General features: G+C 50.2%; 3 protein-coding genes and 1 long non-coding RNA gene across 11 annotated transcripts; 2 read left to right on the plus strand and 2 right to left on the minus strand.

Moving 5' to 3' along the window:
* Window positions 1-595: 595 nt before the first annotated feature.
* Window positions 596-9,566, minus strand: NDRG2 (NDRG family member 2). Of its 8 annotated transcripts, none has more exons than XM_036447684.2 (17): window positions 9,424-9,566; window positions 7,759-7,825; window positions 6,912-6,992; window positions 6,544-6,585; window positions 6,071-6,176; window positions 5,714-5,834; window positions 5,471-5,533; window positions 4,533-4,593; window positions 4,231-4,317; window positions 3,989-4,045; window positions 3,719-3,822; window positions 3,226-3,270; window positions 2,616-2,667; window positions 2,314-2,361; window positions 2,024-2,059; window positions 1,814-1,865; window positions 596-1,585 (listed from the first exon to the last, which is right to left on the minus strand). In XM_036447684.2, exons 3-17 carry the CDS (start codon window positions 6,984-6,986, stop codon window positions 1,419-1,421), a joined length of 1,116 nt encoding a protein of 371 aa, XP_036303577.1. In that variant the 5' UTR covers window positions 6,987-6,992; window positions 7,759-7,825; window positions 9,424-9,566; the 3' UTR covers window positions 596-1,418. The 8 variants fall into 8 exon arrangements, with proteins under 8 accessions (XP_036303577.1, XP_036303569.1, XP_036303584.1 ...); XM_036447676.2 differs by lacking the exon at window positions 9,424-9,566 and adding an exon at window positions 8,763-8,877; XM_036447691.2 differs by lacking the exon at window positions 9,424-9,566 and adding an exon at window positions 8,798-8,823.
* Window positions 9,567-14,123: 4,557 nt separating this feature from the next.
* On the plus strand, window positions 14,124-16,096 carry LOC118724509. Its single transcript, XR_004989613.2, has 2 exons — window positions 14,124-14,400; window positions 16,001-16,096. It is a non-coding gene; the product is annotated as an uncharacterized LOC118724509 (long non-coding RNA).
* Window positions 16,097-16,237: 141 nt separating this feature from the next.
* TPPP2 (tubulin polymerization promoting protein family member 2) lies at window positions 16,238-19,371 on the plus strand. Its single transcript, XM_036447801.2, has 3 exons — window positions 16,238-17,254; window positions 17,493-17,646; window positions 19,097-19,371. The coding sequence occupies exons 1-3, from the start codon at window positions 17,082-17,084 to the stop codon at window positions 19,286-19,288; spliced, it is 519 nt and encodes a 172-aa protein (XP_036303694.1). The 5' UTR covers window positions 16,238-17,081; the 3' UTR covers window positions 19,289-19,371.
* Window positions 19,372-20,081: 710 nt separating this feature from the next.
* On the minus strand, window positions 20,082-21,998 carry RNASE13 (ribonuclease A family member 13 (inactive)). Its single transcript, XM_036447815.2, has 2 exons — window positions 21,745-21,998; window positions 20,082-21,481 (listed from the first exon to the last, which is right to left on the minus strand). Exon 2 carries the CDS (start codon window positions 21,471-21,473, stop codon window positions 21,012-21,014), a length of 462 nt encoding a protein of 153 aa, XP_036303708.1. The 5' UTR covers window positions 21,474-21,481; window positions 21,745-21,998; the 3' UTR covers window positions 20,082-21,011.
* Window positions 21,999-26,286: the final 4,288 nt, after the last annotated feature.

Genomic DNA, 26,286 nt, shown 5'->3' on the forward strand with positions numbered 1-26,286 from the left:
AAGGTTCTCAAAAAACCACAGGCATAGTCTAATTAACTCCCCAAACTTGGATTTATTTGGAAGGAGGAATTCCTGAGAGGAAATCCTGGTTGCTGTGACTCACCTGAAGGAATCTTCAGATTGGGATCAACTGAGCAACCCAATAACCACTCCAGAAACTGCACAAGGTGTGGTCTGCGGATGGTATTGAATCACCTAAAATGGAATCTAGGTGACCCCCCAGAGGTTCCTGCAGGAAGGTGGTCACAAGGTGTCCTTGAACACTTCAGTTGGCTTTCTGCACTTCCTTAAAATTATGATGTTGGTGACATCTCTGTAATCCCATGGCATTTCTCAACCGACAAGGAAGTCTTCTAAGATCTAAGTAGCCCCTCTCCCAAAATGTGAAGATATTATCAATATCAAGGACAATACCATTGTCCATTCCATTGAATAAGGGCCGGTGACTGTGAAGTCACATTTTGTGAAGTGTGTATGCTATGAAAGCCCCCTCCCATGGTCTATGTCATTTGGAGAAGAGAATGTGAGAGTTGGGCAGGGATGGGGTAGGAAAGGGGCATGATGCAGGCACACTGAGACAGAGTAATAGTGGTGCTCAGATTCCTCTACAGTTTATTGTTACAGCAGAAGTTGTGGGAGACAGGAGAGCACCCTCCACACACGTAACACACTGTGGTCAGAGCCCCAAGGTAGCCCTTCCCAGCCCTATGCCAAGCCCCAAGCAGCCCTGCCCTGGCTTGGTCCCCTCCCTCTCCCACTCTAGACACACACTGTCTAGACAGCTACCAAAGTTAGTGGAGCCAATGCCCCCAGGCCCCTTCCTATTGCCCAGCTCCAATCCTTCCCTCAAATCTGTTCATTGTCTATCACTTCCCAGGCTAATTTCCATTCACACACCAGATGTTTCTATCACATCCTGAGGATCACTAACCTACCAGCAAGCCTCCCTGACACATTCATTTAGGCCCATAGCCTTCAGAGATCTGAAGGTTTAATGAGAAGCCATATCCACTTTGGTGAATGGAGACCCAGCACCAAGTCCCTATCCTTACAATGGGATGAGTAGGGAGAGTCTGGGGCAGGCACCATGGACGTCTACAATGACCACTTATCCCTCATCTATGGACACCTAAATTAAGGAGAGGGGGACGCATGCCCTCTCCACCTTAACAACAGAATGAGGGAGAAGAATCATTTAGGGGTCTGAGTCCCTAAGCGATATTAGGACAGCTCTCCCAGGAGCTGAGGGGTATCACAGGTTAGAGGTCAAAATTAGGGTAGCAATCAAAGATCAAGGTCATCTCCCCACATGATATGCCCATCTTCCCTTGCTCGCTCAGGCCCAGTGTTCTACACACCTCCCAGGTTAGTGCTGGGGGAGGTGAGGCTGGGTCCCACACCAGGACTATAGGGGCCATTCAACAGGAGACCTCCATGGTGTGCCCTGGGGTCCCTGAAGGGAGAGTCCCAGACTCGCTGCTCTGGGACAAGGTTCGAGTGCGGGACCTGCTGCCATCAATGGATGCCGCACTGGTCAGGGAAGCTGTGCGAGATCGGGACAGGCGAGTCATGCAGGATGAAGCCACTGTGGAGACAGAAGGGTAGGCAGGCAGTCAGAGAGGAGGAGGGGAAGAGGGGCTGGCAACTCAGTGCGGGGTGTGAGAGTTACAAATGGGGCCAGGGGTCAATGAGCTTGATTTGGCAGATGGTGGTAAGTCCAGGAATCAGCCTAAATGGTTCCTCCCCTCAGTGGCCATCCCTCATCTTTGCAGCAATCCCTGTCCCCATGATAGCCTCTGACCCCCATACTCACTGTAGCCCATGCCTTGCAGGAAGTACTTGAAGGCCTCGGTCAGCTTGCCTGGCTGAGGAAGTAAGATGAGAAGAGGGAGACAGTGATGTGAGGTTATGAGCTGAGTGGGAGCCCAAGGCCATGGCAGTTTGGGGATGGGATGTGTGGCAACGGGTATATATAGTTCAGTGACATTAATACCCCATTCCTCGGATGGCTGGGGATACTCACCTGAGTCAGCTGGGGCTGACCTCCAGAGTCGGCCATCTATTTGGGAGAGAGCCCCCAGAAAAAAATGATACACTCATGAATAAAGTGAGCTAGCCAAGAGACAGAAAGGATCTCTCTTCCCTGCTTCCCCACTCTAGGCCCCTATGATTGTTTGTTTGTTTGTTTTACGTCATCCACCCCACTTACTCTAGGCAGGACCCTGGAGGCCTAGAAGCTGAATCTAGGATTCGGGATATACAGCTCTGGACAGGGGGCTGGAGTCAGACTGCACATGAAGTAGGGTTACTGACCTTGAGGAAAGAAGTCTGGGTGGGGTCCAGTTTTGAATTACATTCCACCTGGAGTAAGTAGGAAGCTGAATGAGTGAGGTCACACTCCTTGTGGTCCCACCTATCCAAGGGACCCTAGGACCCAATTTCCTGTTGCTTTCCTACCAGCCCCTACCCATTTCCTTCTTAAAAGGAATCAACTTCTTATGCACCAAAGTTGCTCTTTGTGTCCCAAACAGAGCTTGCATCCTGGCAAGAACACCCTCTAACCACCATCCTAAGACCCCAGCCCTCCCTCACCCAAGCTCCCATTCCCTACTGACCACTGCATCTTCATGGGGTGCCTGGTCTCCAACCACCAGCATCACAGGGCACCTAGAGGAGAGGGTGGGGGTGGAGGTGGTGAGCTGGTACTCACTCACCCACCTCTTCCCAAAGAGCAGCCAGAAAATGTCTGGCTCCAAAGAGGAAGCAGCCTTCTAATCCCTACCTCCCCACCAAGAGGATTCAAAGGAAAAAGACCTGGACTACAAGCATGTCAAACTCTGACTGCGAGTTGGCATGCTTGACCTAGAGGGTGGTGGTTTGCTAAATGGGATGAGGTGGAAAATAACAAGAAAACTCCCTGGCAAAGGACCCTCCTTCTAAAGGATACAAGCAAGCACCTAGGGAAGATCTAGAGAGAGACAAAGCTGTATCACTTAAAACCGTGGTCGGCAAACTGTGGCTCGCAAACCACGTGCAGCTCTTTGGCCCCTTGAGTGTGGCTCTTCCACAAAGTACCATGGCCTGGGCGAGTGTATTTTGAAGAAGTGGCGTTAGAAGAAGTTAAGTTTAAAAAAATTGGCTCTCAAAAAAATTTTCAATAATTGTACTGTTGATATTTGGCTCTGTTGACTCATGTGTTTATTGACCACTGAGCTAAAGTCTTACTTGAGGGTGATGTCACCTCCACGCTCAAAGTTCAGGTCTCGGCGGCTAGAAAGGGGTAAAAAGAGGAGTAGGAATTTTAGGCAGGCAATACTATCCATCTAGATGTAAGTTATATCTCCCATGTGAAAACTATTTTCCTCCCAAAAACTATAGTCAAATACTGGTGTTTAAAGTGGGAACCACCTACCACCAAAAGGGAAGGTGGTATGCTGGCCTCAAGAGCAATCCCTATAGCCCCTAGGGGAGAGGTAGCACCTCACAGTTCTTCTCACTGGGACTGACCTTCAGTTGTCCCAGTTGCACACCAAATCATGTCCTCCTTGCACACGGTGTACTTTCCAGACTTCCCTCTCTCTGCCTCCTTATCACCCCCCGTCACTTCTTCTAAATTGTTCTCTCTCTCTCTCTCTCTCTCTCTCTCTCTCTCTCTCTCTCTCTCTCTCACACACACACACACACACACACACACACGCACGCACACACAATCACTCACTTGTTGTAGCTGTTCCAATACAGTTCAATGTTCTCTATGTTGGGTGCATGTGTAATGATATTTCTATACTTTTGTATCAACTCAGAGTTTCCTGACAGCTCTTCCTGAAGGAAAGAAGAGGGAGAAAAATTAGGGTTGGGAAGAGAAGCCAACAGTTACCCAATGCAAAAAGTCTTCCCTTTCCAGGTCCTGTCCCAGTTAAGAAAGTCACTCCAAGCATCCAACTCTCTGCTGGTCCCCTCTTTTTCCTCCATCTCCACAACCATTTACCTGGCTGAAAAGATGTCCAAGTATCATCTCCGGAATGGAAGAGGTGAGGCCTGTTAGCTGTGAGGAAAGGCATGTGAGAAAGCTCAGAACATCATGGGGAGACTCAAGCAAGGGACACACTTCTTTTCTACCCTATGTCCCCCTCCTTGAAGTTCACAGGCCAAACAGTTATACCAGTAGAGCCTAACTGGACCCATGCGAGGGAACCCCCACCCTAGCTCAGCACACAGAACATTCCAAACCTTGTGGGCTGCCCAGTCCATCCAACCCTTGGCATTGGGATCAATGTTGATGAGGACAAGTCCCTCGACTGTATCCTGGTGATTAAGCTGAAGGGTAGCAGGAGGAAGGGAAATCAGAGGCAGGGCATGGTCTCATCCCCTCCCCTAGTTCTACCCACTCTTAGGCTCCCATGGGGCCTCCCTCCCCACCCTCAGACCCATGTCCCCCTGCCCAATACACAATAGCAAGCAACACTCTCTAAATCGGCCAACCATGGGCCTTGGCCCTGCCTTTCCCTTATCTGGGGGCTTTTAGTTCTTACAGCATATCGCGACAAGATGTAGGCTCCAGCTCCAACACCAACTCCAATTATTGAGGAGAAACTGTGAAAGGGAAATGTATGTCTACTTGGTGTCTGAAACTTTGGCTCTCTAAACACCTTACCCTCTGTCCTAAGGCCACAGGCACAGAGTACAGAAGGGACCTGGCAAGGAACTAAAAACTGACACAGGTGGTGAGTGTAGGTCCCGAAGTGTTTCCCCAGCTCCCTCTTGGAGAGCTAGTGTCTTGAAAAAAAAACCCATCTGCCAACCAGCCAGACACAGTTTTCCTAGGTAGCTTTTTGTCCATTCTCAATTTTCAGAAGCTAGTTCAACTTGTTCTGTTTTAATTCCCACTTCCTCTATAGGAATGAGAAGAAGGGAACTGAAGCAAGATATAAAAATAAGACACCACTTCAGTGAACAACAGGAAAAATGGCGTTAAAGAGGGACAAAAATGTGAACCAGAGCCATCTGGGGCCCTGGTGTCCAGGAAGGGCCAAGGACAGTGCACTCCAAGGTGGCCTCACCTGGCATTCTCCTCCTTCGCCCACTCTCCCTTACACACAGGGCTCCCAGTTCCCAGGTGTGTGTATAGAGGAGGGGGAGTGGGAGGAACAGAGACAGGTCTATCTGGTTCCTCAGGGATTATGTCACCTCTTCCTCTTCCTGTTTAGCTTTCTGGCCCCTCCTCGGCCTGCGGCAGGGCCTCAGATAGCTCCTTCCTCTATCCATTAGGGCCACTCCGCTGACTCTAGTCAGTTTTCCAAACCCACCCTTCTTCCTCTCAACAATCAGACTGGGAACGTGGAGGGGACCTTTCTTTATATTTAAGCTAGAAACCAAAACTCTGCCAGCAAGCATGGCGGACACAGGAGTTCTCAGGGCCACGTGGTGCTGGAAAGAGAAACCTGGCTGGAGGGATCCCCAGGCTTCTCACTTTAAGTACTGCAGAATGCAAGGGATGGTGTCCGCAAGCTGGTCCAGAGACGGGTACTGATACCTGGGGAAGAGAGGAATGTTCATGTTTCAACAGAAAAATATCAACCTGTCCCCACCGCCCTTATCTCAGAGTGTCCTCTCTCAGAGTCACCGCTGCCCTCCCTTTACTCCTCCCCTGGTCCAGCCTTCCCCGCACCTGCCCTGTGCCTCGCAATCTGACGAGGAGGAAGTTAATTCTCACCCCACGGGGTACACAGGAGCCCCCTCTTCCATCCCAGGGGCATTCACATGAACCCGCACGAAGTTCTGAATAATTTCCTGCATGTCCCCGGACTGGAACAGCGGCTGGAAGCAAGATTTATCTAAAGAGAATCCCCAACACCCCAACAATAGGATCAGACAGGGAAAAGTGTCCCCAAGTCAGAGCCCACCCTCCTCCAGGCCATAGTCAGACTAAAAGAGAACTTCTCGACATGCCCCATGGTCCCTTCCTGCCCGTGAAGAGCTTTCCCCTCGCACTGGGGTTTACGACCACCCTCCCCCCCACCTCCTCAGCCTCCTCCCAGAAAGAAGTGGGAGGGGAAGGGAAGGTCCTTACAGTTGAGTCCCACATCATGGTAGGTGAGTATCGCTGGGCGTTTGGGTTTGGGGGTACCATAGACAGTAAAAGTGACAGAGCCATAAGGTGTCTCCACCGAGTGAGTCTGCAAGAAAACAGATCACCATCAGGTGGGAGTTAGGCTGAGAGGGAAAGAGGCAGGAGAGAGACCTCCACAAACGTTGGGGAATTGGCATGGGGGAGGGGCAGAGAGGGGTGAATGGAACAAACCATTGGACATAGGGTTGAAAGAAATTTAACGTAGGTAAATATAACAGTGGGATGATTTTGAGGGTGGAAAAGAATGAGGAATGATTGGAAAGCATCAAGGAACACTGAGAAGGGAGAACAAGGGGAGGAAGGGGACAGCTGGGGATGGGCAAGGAACAGATTAGAAGGAAAGGTAGCAGAGAGGAGAGCCAAGTAGGAGGGCCTTTCTTTCCTCCCACCCTGGAACTGCCCCCAGCTGTTACCTGTCCCCGGTCTAGGAGGATTCTGGCAGCTAACTCAGCCTCCTGGAGAGAGAGACACGCACAGACAGATCCACACAGAAACACACAGCCATGTAGAGTGGATAAACAGATGGAGAGACAGACACAGAGAAAGAGAGGTAGGTGAAGAGGCCAAAGACAGAAAGAGATGACAAAAAGAGACATGGAGAGGATTAAGATTAGTATAGTGACATGACAAAGGCCTGGACTCCCAATTGTGGCATATGGGGAGAGAACCATGGGGAGGGGTGGAGAAAGTAGGAGTGTGGATTAGAATGAGATTATGGATTTGGTGAGGCCTGCTTGGAGGTCTGGAATTTGGGCCTAGCAGTCACAGGGTCTTGAATAACCTTGGCCATCTCGGGTGTCTGCCCTGGTAACAGCGGCCTCTCCTCCGTGATCTGCACCTCCTGCAGCTCCGTCATGGTGGCCTGGCAGGGTGAGGAGACACCAAGACTGGGGATGTTGCCTCCACACCCTCCCACCTCCTCCAATACCTTCTTCCTCTCTCAGAACAAGGCCATGCAAGGTGCAGGGCCCCAGGAGCTGATGACCCCAAGACACAAAGAGCCTCCTGCCCCAGCTCCATGTCCAGGCCACTGAGGGGGAAGAGCTGTGTAAGAGGAACCTGGACAGCACTTTCTCTTCAGACTGCATCCCCACTGCTCCCCTCGACACCCACACTTTGAGACACACACACACACACACACACACACACACACACACCTTTCCTATCATGGATGGAAATACCAGCTGTGGGGCAGCAGGCCAGCTCAGGTTTCCCAGGTTATATCTAGGGGCCAACCCCTACTCCCAATTAGGTAGGAGTGATACTAGTGGCTCCCTAACTGGCTACTCCAACGATACTAAGGGACAGGTAGAGAGCGTTCACAACTGACTGTGACCTTCAACTACAGCCCCAATGTCAGCAGCTCAAAAGGAAAGGGGCTAAAAATGACCCGAGTAGCATGGCCAACAGAGGGAGGGAAGGAAGGGGGGCGGACAAGAAAAGGGGGACAAGGGACATCTGTGTCCAACTGACCGCATGTTTCCCTTCTTCCCAAGACTCTCTCTCTCTCTCTCTCCTTTCCCACTGTGAATAAATTAAGACATTCAACATTAGGGGCGGGTGAGGAGCAAAGCAGCCGCAGACCTAGCACAGTGAAGAGCCTACAGCCTGGGGGTGGGGTCACTTACTGAGTTCCTATTGGCTGGATGCAGTGGGGTTAGGGGTCAGGGTTCTCTCTGCTCCCGGCTCTGGGGTCTGAGAAAACAAGGCAACGGGGTGAACGGGGCAAACGATGACAAGGGAGACAGACAGGCAGACCCTGGCGCTTCAAGGGACATGAAACCTCAGCCAAGACTTAGATGACCCAGGGTCACCCCTCTCCCCAAGTCCCTAAACGGCCCCCGTTTCTACCCCTGAGTCCAGCGAACGTTTTCTCTATGTTTCGCCTAGAGTCACTGCAGCTGGAGGGCCGGCGGGGCGGCACGGATGCCAGTCCGGGCCCGGGGTGGGAGAGAAGGAAGTGCTGATGTGGAGGGAGGCGCGTGGCTGGTGTCAGAGCCTGGATTCTGGTCCCGGCTCCGCCGCCCGCCACCCGTGTGACCTTGGCCCAATCAGCGCTGCCGGCCTCGATTTCCTATTTGCAAGCTAAAAAGTAGGAACCAGGGAGCCCCAGGATTTTTGACAGCTCTAGAGCGATAGGAGGACGGCAGCGCATGCCAGCTTCCCTCCGCCATTTAAAAGGAGAACTTGGAAAGCCCTGTGCCTTCGCTTCGCTCCTCCATCCAGCCTCGGTGGGGGGTCGGGGGGGTCCCACGAGTGGGGAAAGGCGTGGAAGGCGGTCCCACAACCTCCTCCCAGCCTCCCCGGACCGACGACCCCAAAAGGGCCGGGCGCCAGCCGAGAGGGCGGAGAGGAGGGGAGGGAGGGACCGGGCCCCGCACCCTGGACCTGCCCAGCGAGTCCCTCGTGGAGACACACACACAGCCGCGCGCGGCGCCCTGCGCCCGGGGCACCACCTCGCGCACGTCCCGAACACGCCCTGCCCGCCGCCTCCGCCTTTGTGCGCAGCAGCCCAGCCCCGCCGCCCGGGCCCGGCCCGCCGACGGCCGGCTCCCGGGGACCGAGATCGGGGCGCCCACCGCCCCGCGGGCGCCGCCGGGCCCGGGAGCCCCCCGCCCGCCCCTCCCCCTACCTGCTGCCGCCGGGGCTGCGTCCACCTTCACTTGCCTTTGACTCTCCGGCCCTCCCGGGCTCCGGCTCCCCGCAGACCCGCCCCCGGCCCGCCCCGGCCCGCCCACGGGCCGTCAGCTCCCCGCAGACCCGCCCCCAGACCCCCGGTAAACACGCCCCCCTCACCCCGCCCCAGACCGCGGGCCGCTCGGGAGGGGCATTGCCGAGATCCGAGGGGAGCGCTAAGGAACGCAACCTGGGTGCTTCCGGGCGAAGCTCGCGCTCCCCACCACGGCCCCCCGCAATCGGGCGGTGGTGGGGTGCGTAGGGGACCCCGCAATCCTGCGGGGGATTCCCACGCCCGCCCAGAGCACCGGCCTCCCCCGTGACCTGGATCTGCCTATCGCTCTGTGGCTCCGCCCTTCGCCCCCAGACTCAGCGGTGGGGACTGGGATGGGGAGGGGGGAGACCACTCAGGGCGCTGACACCCCACGATTTCGACTCCGCCCGCTGCACACAGGGAGCCTGGCTGAGGACGGAGGAGGAGGTGGGCGGGGAGGGCCCCCCCCGCAGCAGAGGCGGGGGTCCCGCCCGCCCGGAGGGGCAGGTGTGTCCGCCCCGACGGAGGGTGGGGGCGCCCGGAGCGCGGAGGGCCAGCTCCGGGGCGCCCGGGGTCCCCGTACCTCCTCTCTCCGCGGAGCGTCCGGCGCCTGCAGTCCGGTCCGGCTGCTCCCGGAGAAGTTGGAAAACAAGTCGGGGAAGGGGGGTAGGGAATGCGGGGGGCCGCTATAAATAGAGAGCGATCACAAGAGGGGGGAAGAGGATGGCCCAGCGGAGACTCCCGGGTCAAGGCCCCGAGGGGAGGAGAGGGGTGTCGGAGGAGGGGCCAGGGACCCCCAGGAGCTCGGACTCCCGGGTAAACAGGCGCGGGGGCGGAGTCAGCTCCGCGGGGGCGGAGTGGGGGCTTGGGGAGGACGCCGTGTCCCGGGATGGGACCCAAGAGACCCTGTGGCTCCGCACTCACCCCTCCTGGCCCAGCCCCGAGGAGAAGGGTGAGACCAGCCGGGCCGACCGAATCGCAGAGCCTAGGCGACGGTTTCTCGGGGACGGCGGCGTCTCTCTCAGGGCTTGGGTAGGTTTTGCTGTCCTAGGCTCCTTCCTCTCTTGTCCAGCTCTCCCCACCGCTAGACGCACCCTCCCTTGTGCCCTTAAAAGGAAGACCCCCTCGAATGGGGTGTTTATGTGGCTGAGAGAATTCGAAGTTTGTCCAAAGGAAACTTGGTTGGATGTCTCCCCACCTGCACCCCTGTTAGCTCCCCTCCTCCCAGAGAGCCCACCCCGTCCTCTCCTTCAGCCCGGTTCCCGAGTTGCCTTTTTCGGGGTCTGGGCGCTAGGCCAGTTGGGGAACAATAGCCAAAGGAACTGAAGCTGCCAACTGCAACACCAGCACAGGCTGCCCCCGCCCCCAAGACCCCCAAATTGCCTACCCCCTCCTGCCTGGAAACCACCCCCTCAACCCCTTTTACCACCCACAACCCCCCTCCCATCCAAGGACCATCAATGCCCCTTTCATCCCCACTTGGCAGGGTCTGTTGGAAAAAAGGAGGGGCCGAGAGGGAGGAGGTGACCCAGAGTAGAACTGGTCAAAATAAAACCCAGCTTTCAGCTACCCCAAATCTCAGGAACCCCCCTCCATTCCCTAGATGAAGCACCAAGTTTTCCTTTATTCCCTTCCCCCCACTCACTTCAGAACTGTTTTCCCACAAACTGGCACAGAAGCTGGGCACCCTTGGCTCTTGGCCTAGTCCCCTCTCCCCAGTTTAACTCTCTCCTGGACAAGGAAAACCTGCGGGAATTAGGGTCGTACATAAAGAAGCCTAGGACAGGGGATAAATCTTACCAGCCCTCCTGGAAGTAGGAGGAAGAAAGTCTAGAATGAGAACTTTTGCTCGCTGGCTTCTCTCGTGTGTCTAAAGTAGTCTTACTTGGATTGGGGGAGGGAAGGACCTGGAGGTTCCAGCATCTAAATTCAGCCCTGGGTCAGGATGACTCAGGGGGAACCTGATAAGGGGCCTACCCAGGGGTGCGGGGTGGCCTGAGGTGGGAAATTTCCACTGGGATCTGTTTACTTCCTAGGCCTTAGGGGTCTCAACCTGCTGTTCTCCCCTAAAATGTGTCCAGCTGCTCCTCTTTAGCTGGGACAGACTAAAGAAATGAGGCTGCTTCTGCCCTAAGAGAGGGTTCCTCTCTGTCAGGGCAGTTCCCAGCCTGGCCCTGGTGTAACTTCCTTCTCTTGGGCCAGAACCAGCTTCAAACTGTACCTTCAACAAAGTGACAGTTTTAAGTACCTACTATGTGCAAGCCACTGGAAGGATGGAATGCAAAGAAATGTGAAGTCTAGTCATACCCTCTCTAGAAGCTTATACTGAAATAGTTGAGAGAGAAAGATAGAAAAAGTTTGCCCGGCTGGCATGGCTCGGTGGTTGAGCATCGACCTATGAACCAAAGGTTCGGTATGCCTGGGTTGTGGGTTCAACCTTCAGTGGGGGGCATGCAGGAGGCAGCCAATCATTGGTTCTCTTTCATCGTTGATGTTTCTACCTCTCTCTCTCTCCCTCTCTGAAATCAATAAAATATTTTAATAGAAAAAGTTTAAAATATATGTAAAATTAATTATTTAAACAATAAATCCTATGGCAGTAGTTTCTCACCCTTCTCAAGTGGGAGATCAGAGATTTCCATTCCCACATGATAGTTGTAGTATCCCTGATGAAAAGAAACCATGAATTCAGGAAAAATTCAAGTAATTTTGTACAGTATTCTAATAATCACAACATCTTTTAATATAGTAACTAGAGGCCCGGTGCACAAATTTAGGGTGGACTGATGGGGCGAGCTGGCCAGGGGTTAGGGGCAGCAGCTGGTTGGTGGGCTGGCCCCACGCCCTGGTCGAACTCCTAGTTGAACTCCCAGTTGAGGGGATAATTTGCATATTAACCTTTTATTATATAGGACTAGAGGCCCGGTGCACAAATTCGTGCACAGGTGGGATCTGGCTGGCCCGCCCTGATTGGACCATCAGGCCAGGCCAGCCAGAGGGAGGGGTCATGGGAGGTTGGCTGGCTGGCACCACACCCTTGATGGCCTCAGCAAGGGAACAGAAACCACCAGAATGCTCTGCAAACAGGTTCTGAGCTCCCGTTAGCCAGGTGGACTCAGAGCTGGTGCACATTAAACACAGCCTGGCACTCGCCTTTGACTGTTGGTCAAATCCATTGCATCAAAAAACTTGTTCCCCTTCTCTTTGGGCCCTTACAATAAATACAGGCCAATTGGAAGATTTGGGCCCCTAGTGGCAGAGCTAAGCCCCACAATCACCTGGAATTTAGGCCTAAGACAACTGGGTAGCAATCTCCACAGAACAGAACACACTGAGAGTCTTAGTTCCCCCCTAAAATGTGCCCAGCTTCTCCTCTTTAGCTGGGATAGACTGTACTAAGGAACCAAAGACCGAGTTTCCTTTGAGGTGGAATCCACCAGGAGCTGGCAACTGCCTTCCCCCCACGCTCGGTGTGCTCTGAGCCAGTCCGTTTCTGGCAGTGCCGGGTCCTAGGCTGCTGGTAAGGTTTCTCTCCGTTGCCTTCCTAGCCTCTCAAGCAGTACCCTCCAGCCTGGCATGCCAGGCAGCTGTTGCTAGAGCCGGGACTCAGAAAGCAAAGGAGCTGGCCCTGGACGAGAAGGACCTGCAGGTGGCCAGGCCACGCCCCCACCCCACTTCTTAAACTTGCTCTCGTAGATCAGGCCAAAGCCCGCTGCCCAAGACTGGCACCATGTGGGGCGGGTCGCAGCGAGGAGAGGGGCACCCTGACCTGCCAGCCTTGGTAATAATCATCTCTGTGCCCAGCTTTTTGAATTCATCCCACAGAGCTTTCATCTCAAGCTGCACACTCACGCTGCCCACCTTTATGTTCTTCTTTACCGGCACCTTGATGGCAGCCACACAACTGGCCCCAGGGCCCTTGGGTTCAGCAGCAACACTGGTGGTGGCCCCTGCAGCTGGCACATCATAGCAACTGGCGCATCAGAGCGACTGGTCATTCTGGTCCTTGTACCATAAGGGTTGCTGGGCTTTTATTATATAGACTAGAGGCCCGATGCGTGAAAATTCATGCAGGAGTAGGTCTTTCTTCCCCCAGTTGCTTGCACCAGCTTCCCTCCAGCACCGGGACCTGTGCCTCCCTCCTCTGGCTGCCAGCAGGCACCCCAAACCCAGGCTGCTTCCCTCCTCCAGCCACCCACAGGCCCCGGGGATCTGGGCTGGCTTCCATTGGGCCACCCTCAGCCACCTAGGACCCAGGCTGGCTTTCCTCTGGCTCCAGCTTCATCAAGAAGGATGTTTGGAATGATGTCCGGAAGGACATATGGTCTAATTAGTATGTTATCCTTTTATCATTATAGACCAGAGCCCCCGTGCACAAAATTTGTGCACTACGGCAGGAGGCTCCATCAGCCTAGCCTGCACCCCCTTGTCCAGGAGCCCCACCGTCCATCGCCCCAAAGAGGTAGGCCCCACCCACCCGCCACAGTGCCTTAGGTCAGTGGCCTGGGCCTTCCTCTGCAGGGTGATTGTGGGGCAATGGCAGGACCCCCCCAACCAATCGCATTGCACTCGCCTTGGCTGGCCTGGCACCAGTGCATGTCGTAGCGTGGTCATTTTTTTTAAAATTTCTTTATTGATTAAGGTATCACATATTTGTCCTCATCCCCCCATTCCCATACCCCACCCCTCCCCATGCATGCTCTCACCCCCCTGTTGTCCTTGACCACTCGTTAGGCTCATATTTATGCACCTACATCCTTTGGTTGATCTCCCCTTTTTCCCCACTCTCCCCTACCCTCCCTCTGAGGTCCAACAGTCTGATCTTGTTGGACCTCCTTGTCTCTGAGTCTGTTCTTGTTCATCAGACTATGTTGTTCATCATTTCCCCTAGATGAGTGAGATCATGTCCTACTAGAAATGTACTTATAAGAACTGAAAATGAGACAAGCAATAATGATTATGCTGAAAGGCAAATGAATCATTCTGAAGTGAGTTTCTTTCTGGGCCAACAGTTCTTTTGAGACCCAATTTCAATGTCAAACAGTTCCTTATGTGTACATATCAGCTATGATTTTTCAGTTCTAGATGGTGGACAAATGGTGGTAATGCAGATCCGACCCTCTCTGGTTTGGTCCTGGGCAACCTGCATTGATGCACAGCTGTTGCCTGCTAGTATGGCAAGGTGTTGTCAGTGTCTTCCATCTCTGGACTGTTTCTCTTCTGTCTTCATGGCTGAACATAGCATGGTCATCTTGATGGTCGTTTGCTCTTTGGCCATTTGATTGATTTATAGATACCTACATGAATATTATTTATTCAGTTGACAATATGTCTTCTGTGTACATATAGTTTCCAGAGACCCTTGCAATAATTCAGAAATTCTCACCCTAGACGGCTGCAGCCCACCAGGCTAGGAAACATTGTTTTAGTATGATATGGGAGAGGAAAAGGGTTTGCTTCCTAGGGTGAAGCACCATATAAGGAATGCAATCATGGAGTGTTTGGGTAGGAAAGAGGGGCATTTTATCCAGGAAGAAAGAGCATGAGGAAAATTTTGAGGGTAAAATACACAAGTTATTTTGAAGAATGGAATAATCACTACTTGGGCAAAGTTCTTCTTACTATTATTCCCCTACATGATAGGGTATTATTATCCTCATTGTGCAGATGAGGAAACTGAAGCTCAGAGATGTTTACTGACTTGCCCAAGGCCAACCAGCTAGTGAATGATATATCTAGGACTCAAATTTCCACCCCAATTGATTCCATTCTAAGGCTATGCTCTTTCCACTATGAGGTACCCCCCTCAAGCACATAGTGATTAGGCCATTATAGCCTCAGATGAAGAATAATGATGAGAGGTGGGTGATGTTTGATAAGATACATTGGGGCCAAATGTGAATGTTCTTGAATGACAGGCAAAAAAAATTGTGGCATTGAAGATCCATAGAGTATTCTTGAACAGGAGTAATGAATAAAAAATACTTTTGTGAAAACATGATGGGGGGTGATAAGGATATTGATTATAAGGTGGATAGGGGTAAAGCATTCAACTTGGGAAAGTGATCATTTAGAAGCCAGGGTAGCCCGACCAGCATGGCTCAGCAGCTGAATGCTTTGACCTATGAACCATGAAGTCATGGTTTGATTCCAGGTCAGGACACATGCCCAGGTTGTGGGCTCATCCCCAATGGGGGCCATGCAGGAGGCAGCCAATCAATAATTCTCTCTCATCATTGATGTTTCTATGTCTCCCTCTCCCTCTCCTTTTATTATATATCCTATATAATAAAACTCACTTCAGAATGATTCATTTGCCATACTAGCAGGCAACAGCTGTGCATCAATGCAGGTTGCCCAGGACCAAACCAGAGAGGGTCGGATCTGCATTACCACCATTTGTCCACCATCTATATAGCCTATTATATATCCTATATAATAAAAGGCTAATAACTGATTGCTATGACATGCACTGACAACCAGGGAACAGAGGCTCAATGCAGGAGCTTCCCCCTGGTGGTCAGTGCACTCCCACAGAAGGAGCACAGCTCAGCAAGAAGCTGGGCTCATAGCTGGGGAGCACAGTGGTGGTGGTGGAGAGAGCCTCTCCTGCCTCCCTGGCATCACTAAGGCAGGTGGATATCCCCCCGAGGGGTCCCGGACTGTGAGAGGGAGCAGGGCGAACTAAGGGACATTGCCCCTCTGCCTAGTACACGAATGTCATGCACTGGGCCTCTAGTATACTCCTATATAATAAAAGGCTAATATACAAATTGACCAAATGGTGGAACAACCAGTCCCAGTCACTATGATGTGCACTGACACAGGAGCTGCCCCTGGTGGTCAGTGCACTCCCACAGGGTGAGCACTGCTCATCCAGAAGCCCTAAGATAGGCTTACAGCTGGTGAGCACAGCAATGGTGGCAGGAGCCTCTCCCGCCTCTGCAGCAGCACTTAGGATGTCTGACTGCCAGCTTAGGCCCTGCAGGGAGTGGGCCTAAACTGGCAGTTGGCATCCCCTGAGAGCTCTAAGCTGTGAGAGGGCACAGGTCAGGCTGAGAGAACTCCCTGCCTTCTAAGTGCACAAATTTCATGCATCGGGCCTCTAGTGTGTGTGTGTGTGTGTGTGTGTGTGTGTGTGTGTGTATTTAAAGCAGAAGCTAGGGTAATCAACTAGATATGAGATGACAAGACTTCAAGAAGTGTGGAAGTAATAGGAATGGAAAAGAAATGAATGGATATGTGAGACAAGGAAACAATACATCAGAATTAGTGACTTATTAGACAGGAAGGGGAAAGAAGTCATCCTCTATTTTAGGATGCCTGCTGTTCATCCATCTATATGGCTTCTGGCCAGAGAACAGGCCAAAGAGGAATCCATGAGGAATATCCTTACCTGAAATATTTTCACAGCCTGAGATTCACCCTCACTCTGACCTATTTCACCCTGCTTCACTCTGACCTATTTCACTCTTACACTCTAAGACAATTTCTATGGTCAGCCTGACAAGAACACCATTTAAAGTCCCTATTGAGCTTGTTCTGCTAAAGCCAATGAGGTTCTCCATGTTGGCCTTGGGCCTGGAGACTAGGAAAAAAGTAATATTTGACTGAAGCCACCCGTTTTTATTAACCCCTTCCCTGGGCTCTCTTCAGCCTTTGATGAGGGGCAGAGCATAAAGTGATTTGATCAGGACCAAAGGGTTGGGTTAAGCTCGACTGAAATAATGAGGGAAGTTTGATCCTCTGGAGAGATCAGAAGTTTGACAGTTTGTTCAATGCAACATGCAAGGAAGGGAAACCAAAAGACCCCTCCCCCAAAGACTAGCACTGTAGCTGGGGCTAGAGGTCATAAAAACCACTGAGGTCATAGAAGCCTCCCTCTCTTATTCTGTCTCCCCACTGCCATATAGTCCCCCGCCCCAGCTGCCTCCCACATATGCACACACTTACATAAAAAGGTTGGGAAGGGCCAGACACCATCTGGGAGCACTTAGGTACCAAAAGGGGTAATGTGGGTGGAGGCAATGATTGCTCAGGATGTAGAATGCATAGTAGTATTCCTAGTGCTAGGAATTGTAGGTGGGAAGAGGGGGGAGAGAAACATGGAAGAGGGGGTTTGTTCCTGTTGCTGATTCAGATTTAACCCCAATCCTTCTTACTTCCCAGTCCTCCTTTCCCCCCTTCCACACCCTCCCCTCAATCTCTCCCCCAAGTGTCCTCCCTCACCTCCAATTGATCATGGCATCAGAAGCTGAAAAAACATTCCATAAGTTTGCTGTCTTCGGAGAATCATCAAGCAGTGGCGCTGAAATTAACAACAAAAACTTCTCCAAGCTGTGCAAAGACTGTGGCATCATGGACGGCAAGTTGGTCACTTCCACTGATGTGGACATCGTGTTCAGCAAAGTCAAGTAAGTGACCAAAGATGGGAGTAGGGGTCGTGAGCAGAACAAACAAGATAGTGAGAATGGGAGGGTTTATGTGATAGAAGATTTGTAATGGGTAACTGAGCACCTACTGGTTACTTGGCACTATTTATTCTCTGTCTTCAAGACATTCAGTGACCAAGTCTGAGTAAGGAGAGGGTTGGACCTTGGCAGGTGATGAGTTCATGTTCCAGAGTTCCTGGATTTCTTTCTTACTGACCAGGGACAAGGTTGCCCGAACCATCACATTTCTACAGTTCCAGGAAGCAATGAAGGAACTGGGCCAGAAGCGGTTCAAGGAGAAGAACCCAGACGAAAACCTGGAGAACATTTACAAACTCATGGAAGGCAAGGATCCAGCTACCTCTGGTGTCACTGTGAGTGATATTCTTCATCCCTAATACTTGACCTTACTTCCTTGCTACTCTGCTCCTCTCCCATCCTCTGATGACCCTAATGTCTGCCAATAGGGGTATTGTAGGGAGTCAGGGCAGAAAGCCTCTGGGGGCACTGTTGGTACTGGAATGGACTTCAGAGATCATTTAGAGATGAAGAAACTGTGGCCCAGAGGAGGGACGTGACTTGCCCAAGGTCCACAGTTATTTTATTTTATTTTATTTTATTTTATTTTATTCATCCTCACCTGAGGATATCTTTCCATTGATTTTTTTTAGAGAGCGTGAGTGTGAGGGGGAGGGACAGAGAGGGAAACACATCGACTAGTTGTCTTCCATATGCATGCCAGGGTTTGAGCCTGCAACTGAGGTATGTGCCCTTGACCAGAATAGAACCTGAGACTCTTCAATCCTCCAACCAATGCTCTGTCCACTGAGCCCAACAAGCTAAGGCCCACAGCTATTTTAACAGCAAAATTTAGACTCATTCTCAAGTGTCCAGTATATGAACAAGGCAACTAGGGCCTGAAAGACACTGCAGAGGACTTGTTATCTGATCCCCACTCTTCTTCCTGCTCTTATATAAGGTCTAGTCTCTGGCTTTCTGCCTCTCACCACTCTCTCTTCCATGTTTGTCCCCTCTCTACTGAAAGCTCTTTCTACTCTAGATTTCAAATAGGACCTATGCAGTACGAGGAACCTTGCATACTGGGTCTGGAGTTGAAGTCTTATGGCTATAGCCTCATCAAAATAACTCCCATGGCCTGCCAGGTGGCTCAGTTGGTTGGAGTGTCATCCCATACATCAAATGGTTGCATGTTTGATTGTGGGTTAGGGCACATATCAGATTTCAGGTTCTATCCGCCATTGGAGTGCATATGGGAGGCAACCAATTGATGTTTCACACATTAATGTTTCTCTCTCCCTTCTCTCTCTCTCTAAACAAACAAAAAATCCTTGGGTGAGAATTAGAAATAATAATAATTTAAAAAATAACTCCTCACCTGGCTAGTGTGGCTCAGCACTAATCCATGAACCAAGAGGTAGGTTGATTGATTCCCATTCAGGGCACATGCCCGGGTTGTAGGCCCAGTCCCTGGTAGGGGGCATGCAGGAGGCAGACAATCTGTGTTTCTCTCTATCTCTTGCCTTTTCTCTCACTCTAAAAGATCTAGTTAAAATATTTTTAGAAATAATAATAACTCCTCTGGAAGCAGAAAAATCCACACACAGACCATTCACTCCCATACACCTGTGGATGGCTCTTGCCATAGTTCTTGCCCACAGCCACATCTGGGCCCTGAAAAAGCAGCACCATGCCATGGGTAGAACAAGAGCTCTGAGCCCTAGAGGAATCAAAGACCACCTTAAGAGAAGGGGTGTAACTGTGGAGGGAAAAGGAGAGGGATCAGACTTATCCTCTGGCTTACAGAAAGCAACAACCGTGGGCGGAGTGAGCCGGCTGACGGACACCAGCAAGTACACTGGCAGCCACAAGGAGCGCTTTGATGAGAGTGGCAAGGGCAAAGGCATAGCAGGACGGGAAGAGATGAGCGAAAACTCAGGCTATGTGAGTGGCTACAAGGGTGCTGGCACCTATGATAAGAAGATGGACAGTAAGTAGGGAGTAGCCTCATCTTAGCCTGCCAGCCCTTGATTCAACATCGTTAATACTGGGGAGCTCAAGAAACAATAAATATCTGTGTGTGCAGCAACTAATAAACGCTGTCTTCAGCCAGGGAAGGGAAGGGTGAGGCGAGAGAGAGAGAGAGAGAGAGAGAGAGAGAGAGAGAGAGAGAGAGAGAGATGTCCAAGGAGTCAGGGTTTCCAGATCTCCACCTTTTTCCCTACTTAGCTTGATGCCCTGAGCCAGAGATAGCATTCTCCTCAACAACTGCTTCTAAGATGAGGTCTGAGGAGTATATTCGAAGATAAGATATGAACCAGATGTGGAGGCAAAGTATTCGTTACTTGCATTCACACACCACTGGCATTCACCCTCCTTTACCTGCCAAAGGGGAATAGAACTTCCTCATTTGAAGTAGAATGACCCAGATGTCACCAACCAGACCTCTTTCCCTCCACCTTCCTGATCTGCTGCAATCCACATTTCATTGTGGGGAGAAATAGATGCCAGCTAGGGTGGGCCAGGATCTACTTAGTCTGACTGCTACTATGAATTTATTCCAGAGCTAGGGAAAGGGAGAATCCATTTTCATTACTCAGCGGGAAGTTAGTTTTATCCCTCATACCTCCATCATGCTTCACCTGGAACAGAAGATCCTACTGACAGCTAACAGTCACCAGGAAGATGGCCAGAGTGATAGTTCTAATGCACTAAGGGAAAAGGAATGGAATCAGAACTGAGTCAGATGTGTTTTTTATCTTTTTTATTTTAAAATGAATATAGATTCACAGGAAGATGCAAAAGTAGTACAAAGAGGTCCCATGTACCCTTTACCGGCTGATCTAGCTTACACAACTCATATGTAGTTTTGAAACCTTCTGTAACTACCTCTAGGCTCACCTCACCTATGTTGTCAGCAGCAGATCCTAGAGTCTAGAGAACATCAGGAGCAGCTTTGGGAACAGGATGGAAGTATCTTAGGGCGGGGGGTGGGGGGTGAGGGGAATAAGCCAGAGAAAATAACTTTAAACTTCAGTGAGCCAAGGTGAGAATTGTGGAAAAGAAGTTGGAGAAGACAAGGTGACTAAAGGAGGCAGGGAGTGTAGGGGAAAGACACTGGGCTCCATGGTAGAAGGAGAGAGGAAAGAACAGGTTACGTGAAGAAAATGATTTCATGGAGAGGAGCAGCAGGAAACTGAGAGGAGATTCTGGGGACATGAGGCTAAAATGAACCTAAAGGTCTCAGGGAGGTCCCTAAAGCTAGAGATTTCCATCAGGTGGATGAGTGGAGAGAGTCATAGGGAAATGGGGAAGACTGAAAAGAGAAGGGTGGTGGGGATAGGGAGTCGAAGCATTGAGCTGGTGCCTGTTGCCATGGTGCGAGCTGGCTCTGGGCCTCCATCCAGGATTCAGTATCTGGCCCAGTGGATGGACAGGCACTGCCAACTGGACACACTTGGCTTCTTGGGTGGGTAAAACTGTCTGTGGGAGAGGACGGATGATGGGGAGAGGAGAAGTAAACAAGCTGGAAAGAGCCTAGAAGACAGTATGATTTTGCGTAGTGACTGAAGCTCTGAACATTTTTCCTACCTCCCTGGTCTTTTTAGAGAGAACCCTGCCTACTTTCAAAGTCAGGGGAAAGGAATCAGATTTTGGAAAGGGGGACACGCTGGTCGTGGTGGCACTAGCGGGGGGGGTTCACAGTGAAAGCCTCCCTTCCCTAGAAAAGGCCAATGATACCTATTGGTTTAGCATCATACTTTTGGGAACAGAGCAGGTAGAGCCTTTGGTTGGCTAGGGTGCTATTGTAACGGCAGCTGGTGGGTGGCTGTTTGATCTCCAGAGAGCAGATTGTGAGGGGCAAGGTCTCCTCGGAGAGTGTACAGTATTCATTGTAATTCTCACAGAAGCTCTCACAGTACTTGCAGGACTTCTGAATCTCTGCCAAGGGAGCATGTACCACATAATGCCTCCGTGGGCAATACCAGCTTTGTTGCATGCCCCTCACATAGGCCATGAGACCGTTACAGTATCCCTGGAAACCCTCTGGGTAGTTAACCTTGGGATAGTCGATGTGCATGCTTTGAAAGTTCTTGATGGCATCCTCTACATTGATGTCCATGACCAGAGTTGGTCCTAGAACAAGCTGGAGGAACAGGAGCCAGGCCACAGCTGGTGCCATTCTTCCTGCTGGTAGAGTTAAGATGGTTGGAAACAGAAGTGGGCCTGGAGTGGCTATCTGCCCCTTCCTGGAGCCTCCAGCATGTACCCAGCCTTCCTTGTGTGCCTTCCTCTAAACCTAAGAGCTGGACTGTACCTCAGAGATCATCCAGCCCTAGACTCATGTCCATAAGAGAGGAAACACCCAATGTGACCAAGCTGGTCAACCACCTTCAGCCATTCCACCCTTCTCTTGCTCTCAGCCTCATCTAGTCATGAGCTGTAATACTTACAGAATAAGAAGTCCAACTGGTCCTTGGGTGAGCAATTCTTAATTATCCCTGGCCCCAGTGAACCCTTCTGGGGGAAAAAAAAAAAAAAAAAAAAAAAAAAAAAAAAAAAAAAAAAAGCAGAGGCAATAGAGAGAATAGATTCTCTGATTGCTGTGGAGGACCCACAGGATCTGGAAGATGAGCAGGGCAACAGGCAAGGTTTCTTTATGCCTGAGGCCAAAGACAGCCCAAAGGTGAGAAGAGGCTGGAATGATTTCTAGATAAAGGCTCGACTGGGAGGAGGGAATGTCCCCTGACTTGGAGGAGCCCCTGTGCTATGGGGATTGGGTGGGTGGGAAGAAAGAGACATTACAATCTGCTGATGTCATAAGAACATTTAGTTCCAACCTCCTTGCCAGAAGTGCTTAAGGTTCTTGGGCTTTCTTTGATGTTGATAGGCCCTGTTTTTTCGGATAGGTGAGAAGAAAAGTACTGTCCTGTTTCTGAGGAACAAAGTGATGTTTATTCCCAGCCCTTAGAGAACAGAGCGTCTGCCACTCTTTCAACCCACTCATAGGAGCCCATGCACATGCAAGAGCCTCCCACCAGAGTGATGATGCACTGATAATCCAAGATGTCTTTGTGGACCTCCCACAGTCCCTATCACCAACGGCACAACAATCATAGTGATACAGTCATGCTATTCTGTCGCCTATAACCTCAGGCCCTTTTGGAGTTAGGGCATACCTGGAAATTTTTGCTCTAAGACACCCCCCCCCCCCCCAAGCCTCCATATTGTCCATTGGGTAGAGGGCGTGGTTTGGATTGAGGGGGTGTGGCCCACACGAGCCCACCGAATCAGATTCTTGCTATTGTCTGTCATGCTGGGAAAGGGCTGGGCTCTTTATTAACACCTGCCCCTTTATCAGAAGCAACAAGCCTGCCAGCCATAGTCCTTGATGTCCACAGGCCCTTTGCCAATCTCCCTGTAGAATGTGATCCAAGGTGTGGGCTTCCTCTTAGAAGACCACAGTCACCCTGGAAAGCAGGAGTAGGGAGTCAGACAGCAGAACTCTGAGTGCTCCCCACCTCCATTTTCTTGTCCATGTCATCTCCTCCTCCCACTCCTGTCTCTATCAATTCTACTGAGCTAGTGCATATGAAGACTCAGCCCAGAGACCCTATAGAAGAAGCTTCTACTTGGAAGACCTCTCTAGGGAATTGTGCAGAGCCAAGTAAATGTGTAGTTCAGGAAGGGGTACAGAGAGATGTACTCATTCATAGTCCCCCTAACTTGCTCTTTCTGACAGCATAGACTAAAGCCCAAAACTGAACGCATCCTTTCCACAAATTGCTTCTCTTCCTGCAACGTCTATTTTAGCTTCCTCAGTTACCTATACAAGAAATCTGAGTTATCTTCCTCCCTTTACTCCACGTGTAGGGAGGCAGTATCTACATGGTGGTCAGGAGCAAGGTTTTCGAGTAAAACAGACCAGAAATTGAATCCTGCTCTGCTGTTTACAGGCTGTGCACCGTCAATCTAAGTTTACTAAAGTACCGTAAACTTCAGTTTCCTCATCTGTTAATCAGGATAATATTTTATTCCTTATAGCACTATTAGAATTCATTCATTAAGGTGTATATCAAGAGCTTTTAGTCCAGTGCCTGGCACGTGTGGAGTGCTCAAAATGAGCAGAAGTCCATCGGTCAGGTAGCCCTGAAACTCTTTTCTAAACTTTTCCTAAACCCATCCCTTCTATTCCTTTATTATTGTTGTTGTTGTTATTATTATTATTATTATTATTATTATTAAGGTATTATATGTGTACATATCTTACCATCCCTTCCATTCCTATTTCTTCCCTTGCTTGGTCTCTCCCCTCTCCTGGACACCACACACACTCCAACTCCAATAAGGCTCTACCCCTCATAGGATGTAAGATTTTCCATGATCTGGCCCTTGCCATGCCTCCAGCTGCTCCTCCATGCCTGCTGCTTCTCCCACAGTGCCCCCCCACCTCCATTTCCTTGTCCATGTCATCTCCTCCTCCCACTCCTGTCTCTTATCAATTCCACTGAGCTAGCGCATATGAAGACTCAGCAGAGACCCTATATAAGAAGCTTCTACTTGGAAGACCTCTCTAGGGAATTGTGCAGAGCCAAGTAAATGAGGGGAAAGCTGACACAGCCAAGTGGCTCATTTATGTCCTTCAGGCTGGTCTATAAGCCAACACTGAGTGGGAGCCAATGCATGGAGGTACTGGAGCCTAGCTGATTCAAGTCTTTGTTTTGAGGAAGATGACCATATTATGTGGTCCCCACCTCAAAGCATGCCACCGCTTCCCTCTTTCCTAAGAGGAAAGGAACTTTCACGTCTCTTGGTCTTCCTCTTCCTTCATTCGCTACCCATCCACCACCACTCCCCTCTGCACACATACTTATAAGATAGAATAACACATTGTAGAGGAAAGAGTTCAGGACTTGCCAAGACCAGTTTGGCTCAGTAGATAGAGTGTCGGCCTGTGGACTGAAGGGTCCCAGGTTCGATTCCAGTCAGGGGCATGTACCGTGGTTGCAGGCACGTCCCTGGTGAGAGGTGTACAGGAGGCAGCTGATCAATGTCTCTCTCTCATGGATGTTTCTAACTCTCTGTCCCTCTCCTTTCCCTTCTGTAAAAAATCAATAAAATATATATTTTTTAAAAAGAGTTCAGGACTTGATATTGGATAACCTACTGAGTTTCTGTTTCCTCTTCTATAAAACTAGAGGCCCAGAGCATGAAATTCATTGAAAATAAGTGGGAGGTGGTATCCCTCAGCCCAGCCTGCATGCTTTCCAATCTGGGATCCCTCTCACAATCTGGAACTCCTGGCTCCCAACCACTCGCCTGCCCCCCAGCCTGATCACCCCCAACCACTCCCCTGCCAGCCTAACTGCTCCCCTGCTGGCCTGATTTCCACCAACAGCCTCCTTTGCCAGCCTGGTAACCCCAACTGCCCTCCCCTGCAGGTCTGGTTGCCCCCAACTGCCCTCCCCTGCCAGCCTGGTCACCTTTAACTGCCCTCTCCTGCAGGCCTGTTCCCCACAACTGCCCTTCCCTGCTGGCCTGATTACCCACAACTATCCTCTCCTGCCAGCCATCTTGTGGTGGCCATCTTTGACCACATGGGGATGGCCATCTTGTGCAAGGGCATGAGGGCCAATTTGCATATTATCTCTTTATTATATAGGATGGGATTAATACCTTCTTACCTCATGAGGCTATAAGAATAGAAAGTGCCTCTTCTCATTACATGGATAACTGGGGATGGTCTCCTAGGTCCCATTCCACCTTTTTCCTTAGTTCACTGATTATCTGAAAAGTCTTTTTCATTCCCCAAAAAAGCCAAGTGACCTGTCCCCATCCCCACTCTGACAATCTAGAATCCCATCTAACACTTAAAATTCATCTTTACAAAACTTTCTATCATTAGTCATGTCCCAAGTTGATTACTCTAAAATATTTTTAAATAATTATTTAAAATATCATTTTGGAAGATAGTTCCAGTCAGATTAAATTTACATCTCAATAGAAAAGACACACAAATGAGCATATGTTACAAAGGCATGAGCCACAGGGCCAGGAAAAGTACTGAGTGTGCAGTTGGCCTTTGATTTTCAAATGGTCTGGTCTTTAAAATCCTATCCTAGAGTATTGATCCCCATAGGATTGCTTTTTCCATTCTGACATTCTTGCCATAGTTTCATCTGCTCCCTAAGCATGAAATGGAATTGTTATCCTATTACACTAGACTTTACATACACAAGAATTATCCTAGAAATGAAAAAAACTATGTTTCAGAGAGGGACAGCAGCTGACTCAAGATTGTAAGTCTAATTCAGTAGTTCTCAACTGGGGACAATTTTGACATGTCTGGAGACATTTTTGGTTGTCACAACTAGGAAGTGCTATTGGCATCTAGTGGGTAGAAGCCAGGGATGCTATCACACATTCAACATTGCACAAGATGGATTCAAAGACAGATCCCATAATGGAGAATTATCCAAACTAGAATGTAAATAGTGCTGAGATTGAGAAATTTGGTTCAGTTAGAGAATCGGATTTCCTAACAAGTGCAAACTTATTTATTATACCTTATTAGTATATATTAAAAAGAGTTGGTAACTATCCAGGACTTAGAAATATGTTTGTTAGATTTTGCTTGTAATGGTACTGGTTCTTCTACCAGCAAAAGGAATATTGACAGTTCACCATTGAAACAATTTTTAATTATTTTTCATATAAAGGTGACCTTATGCATGTAGTCATCTATACATTTTCTTCCTCCACTTCTCCCCAAGGGTAAGCATTTCTAGAACAACTGGTTAGAGCAGGAGGCACAGGGGTGATTTCCTAGAATTAAAGAGAACATCCAAAACTTTTCCCAGAGTGAGTTCACCTTAGTGTCAGTGGGATCACTTTTTGCCCTGCTCAACTCAAATTACTCAAACAGCATACTGTGTTATGGACAGTTCCTGGGTTGTCCTTGAACCGAAAGGATGGCTTCAACCATCTCAACTTCT

The sequence above is a fragment of the Pipistrellus kuhlii genome, unplaced genomic scaffold (genome assembly GCF_014108245.1).
Source record: "Pipistrellus kuhlii isolate mPipKuh1 unplaced genomic scaffold, mPipKuh1.p scaffold_m20_p_1, whole genome shotgun sequence".
Taxonomy (NCBI): domain Eukaryota; kingdom Metazoa; phylum Chordata; class Mammalia; order Chiroptera; family Vespertilionidae; genus Pipistrellus; species Pipistrellus kuhlii.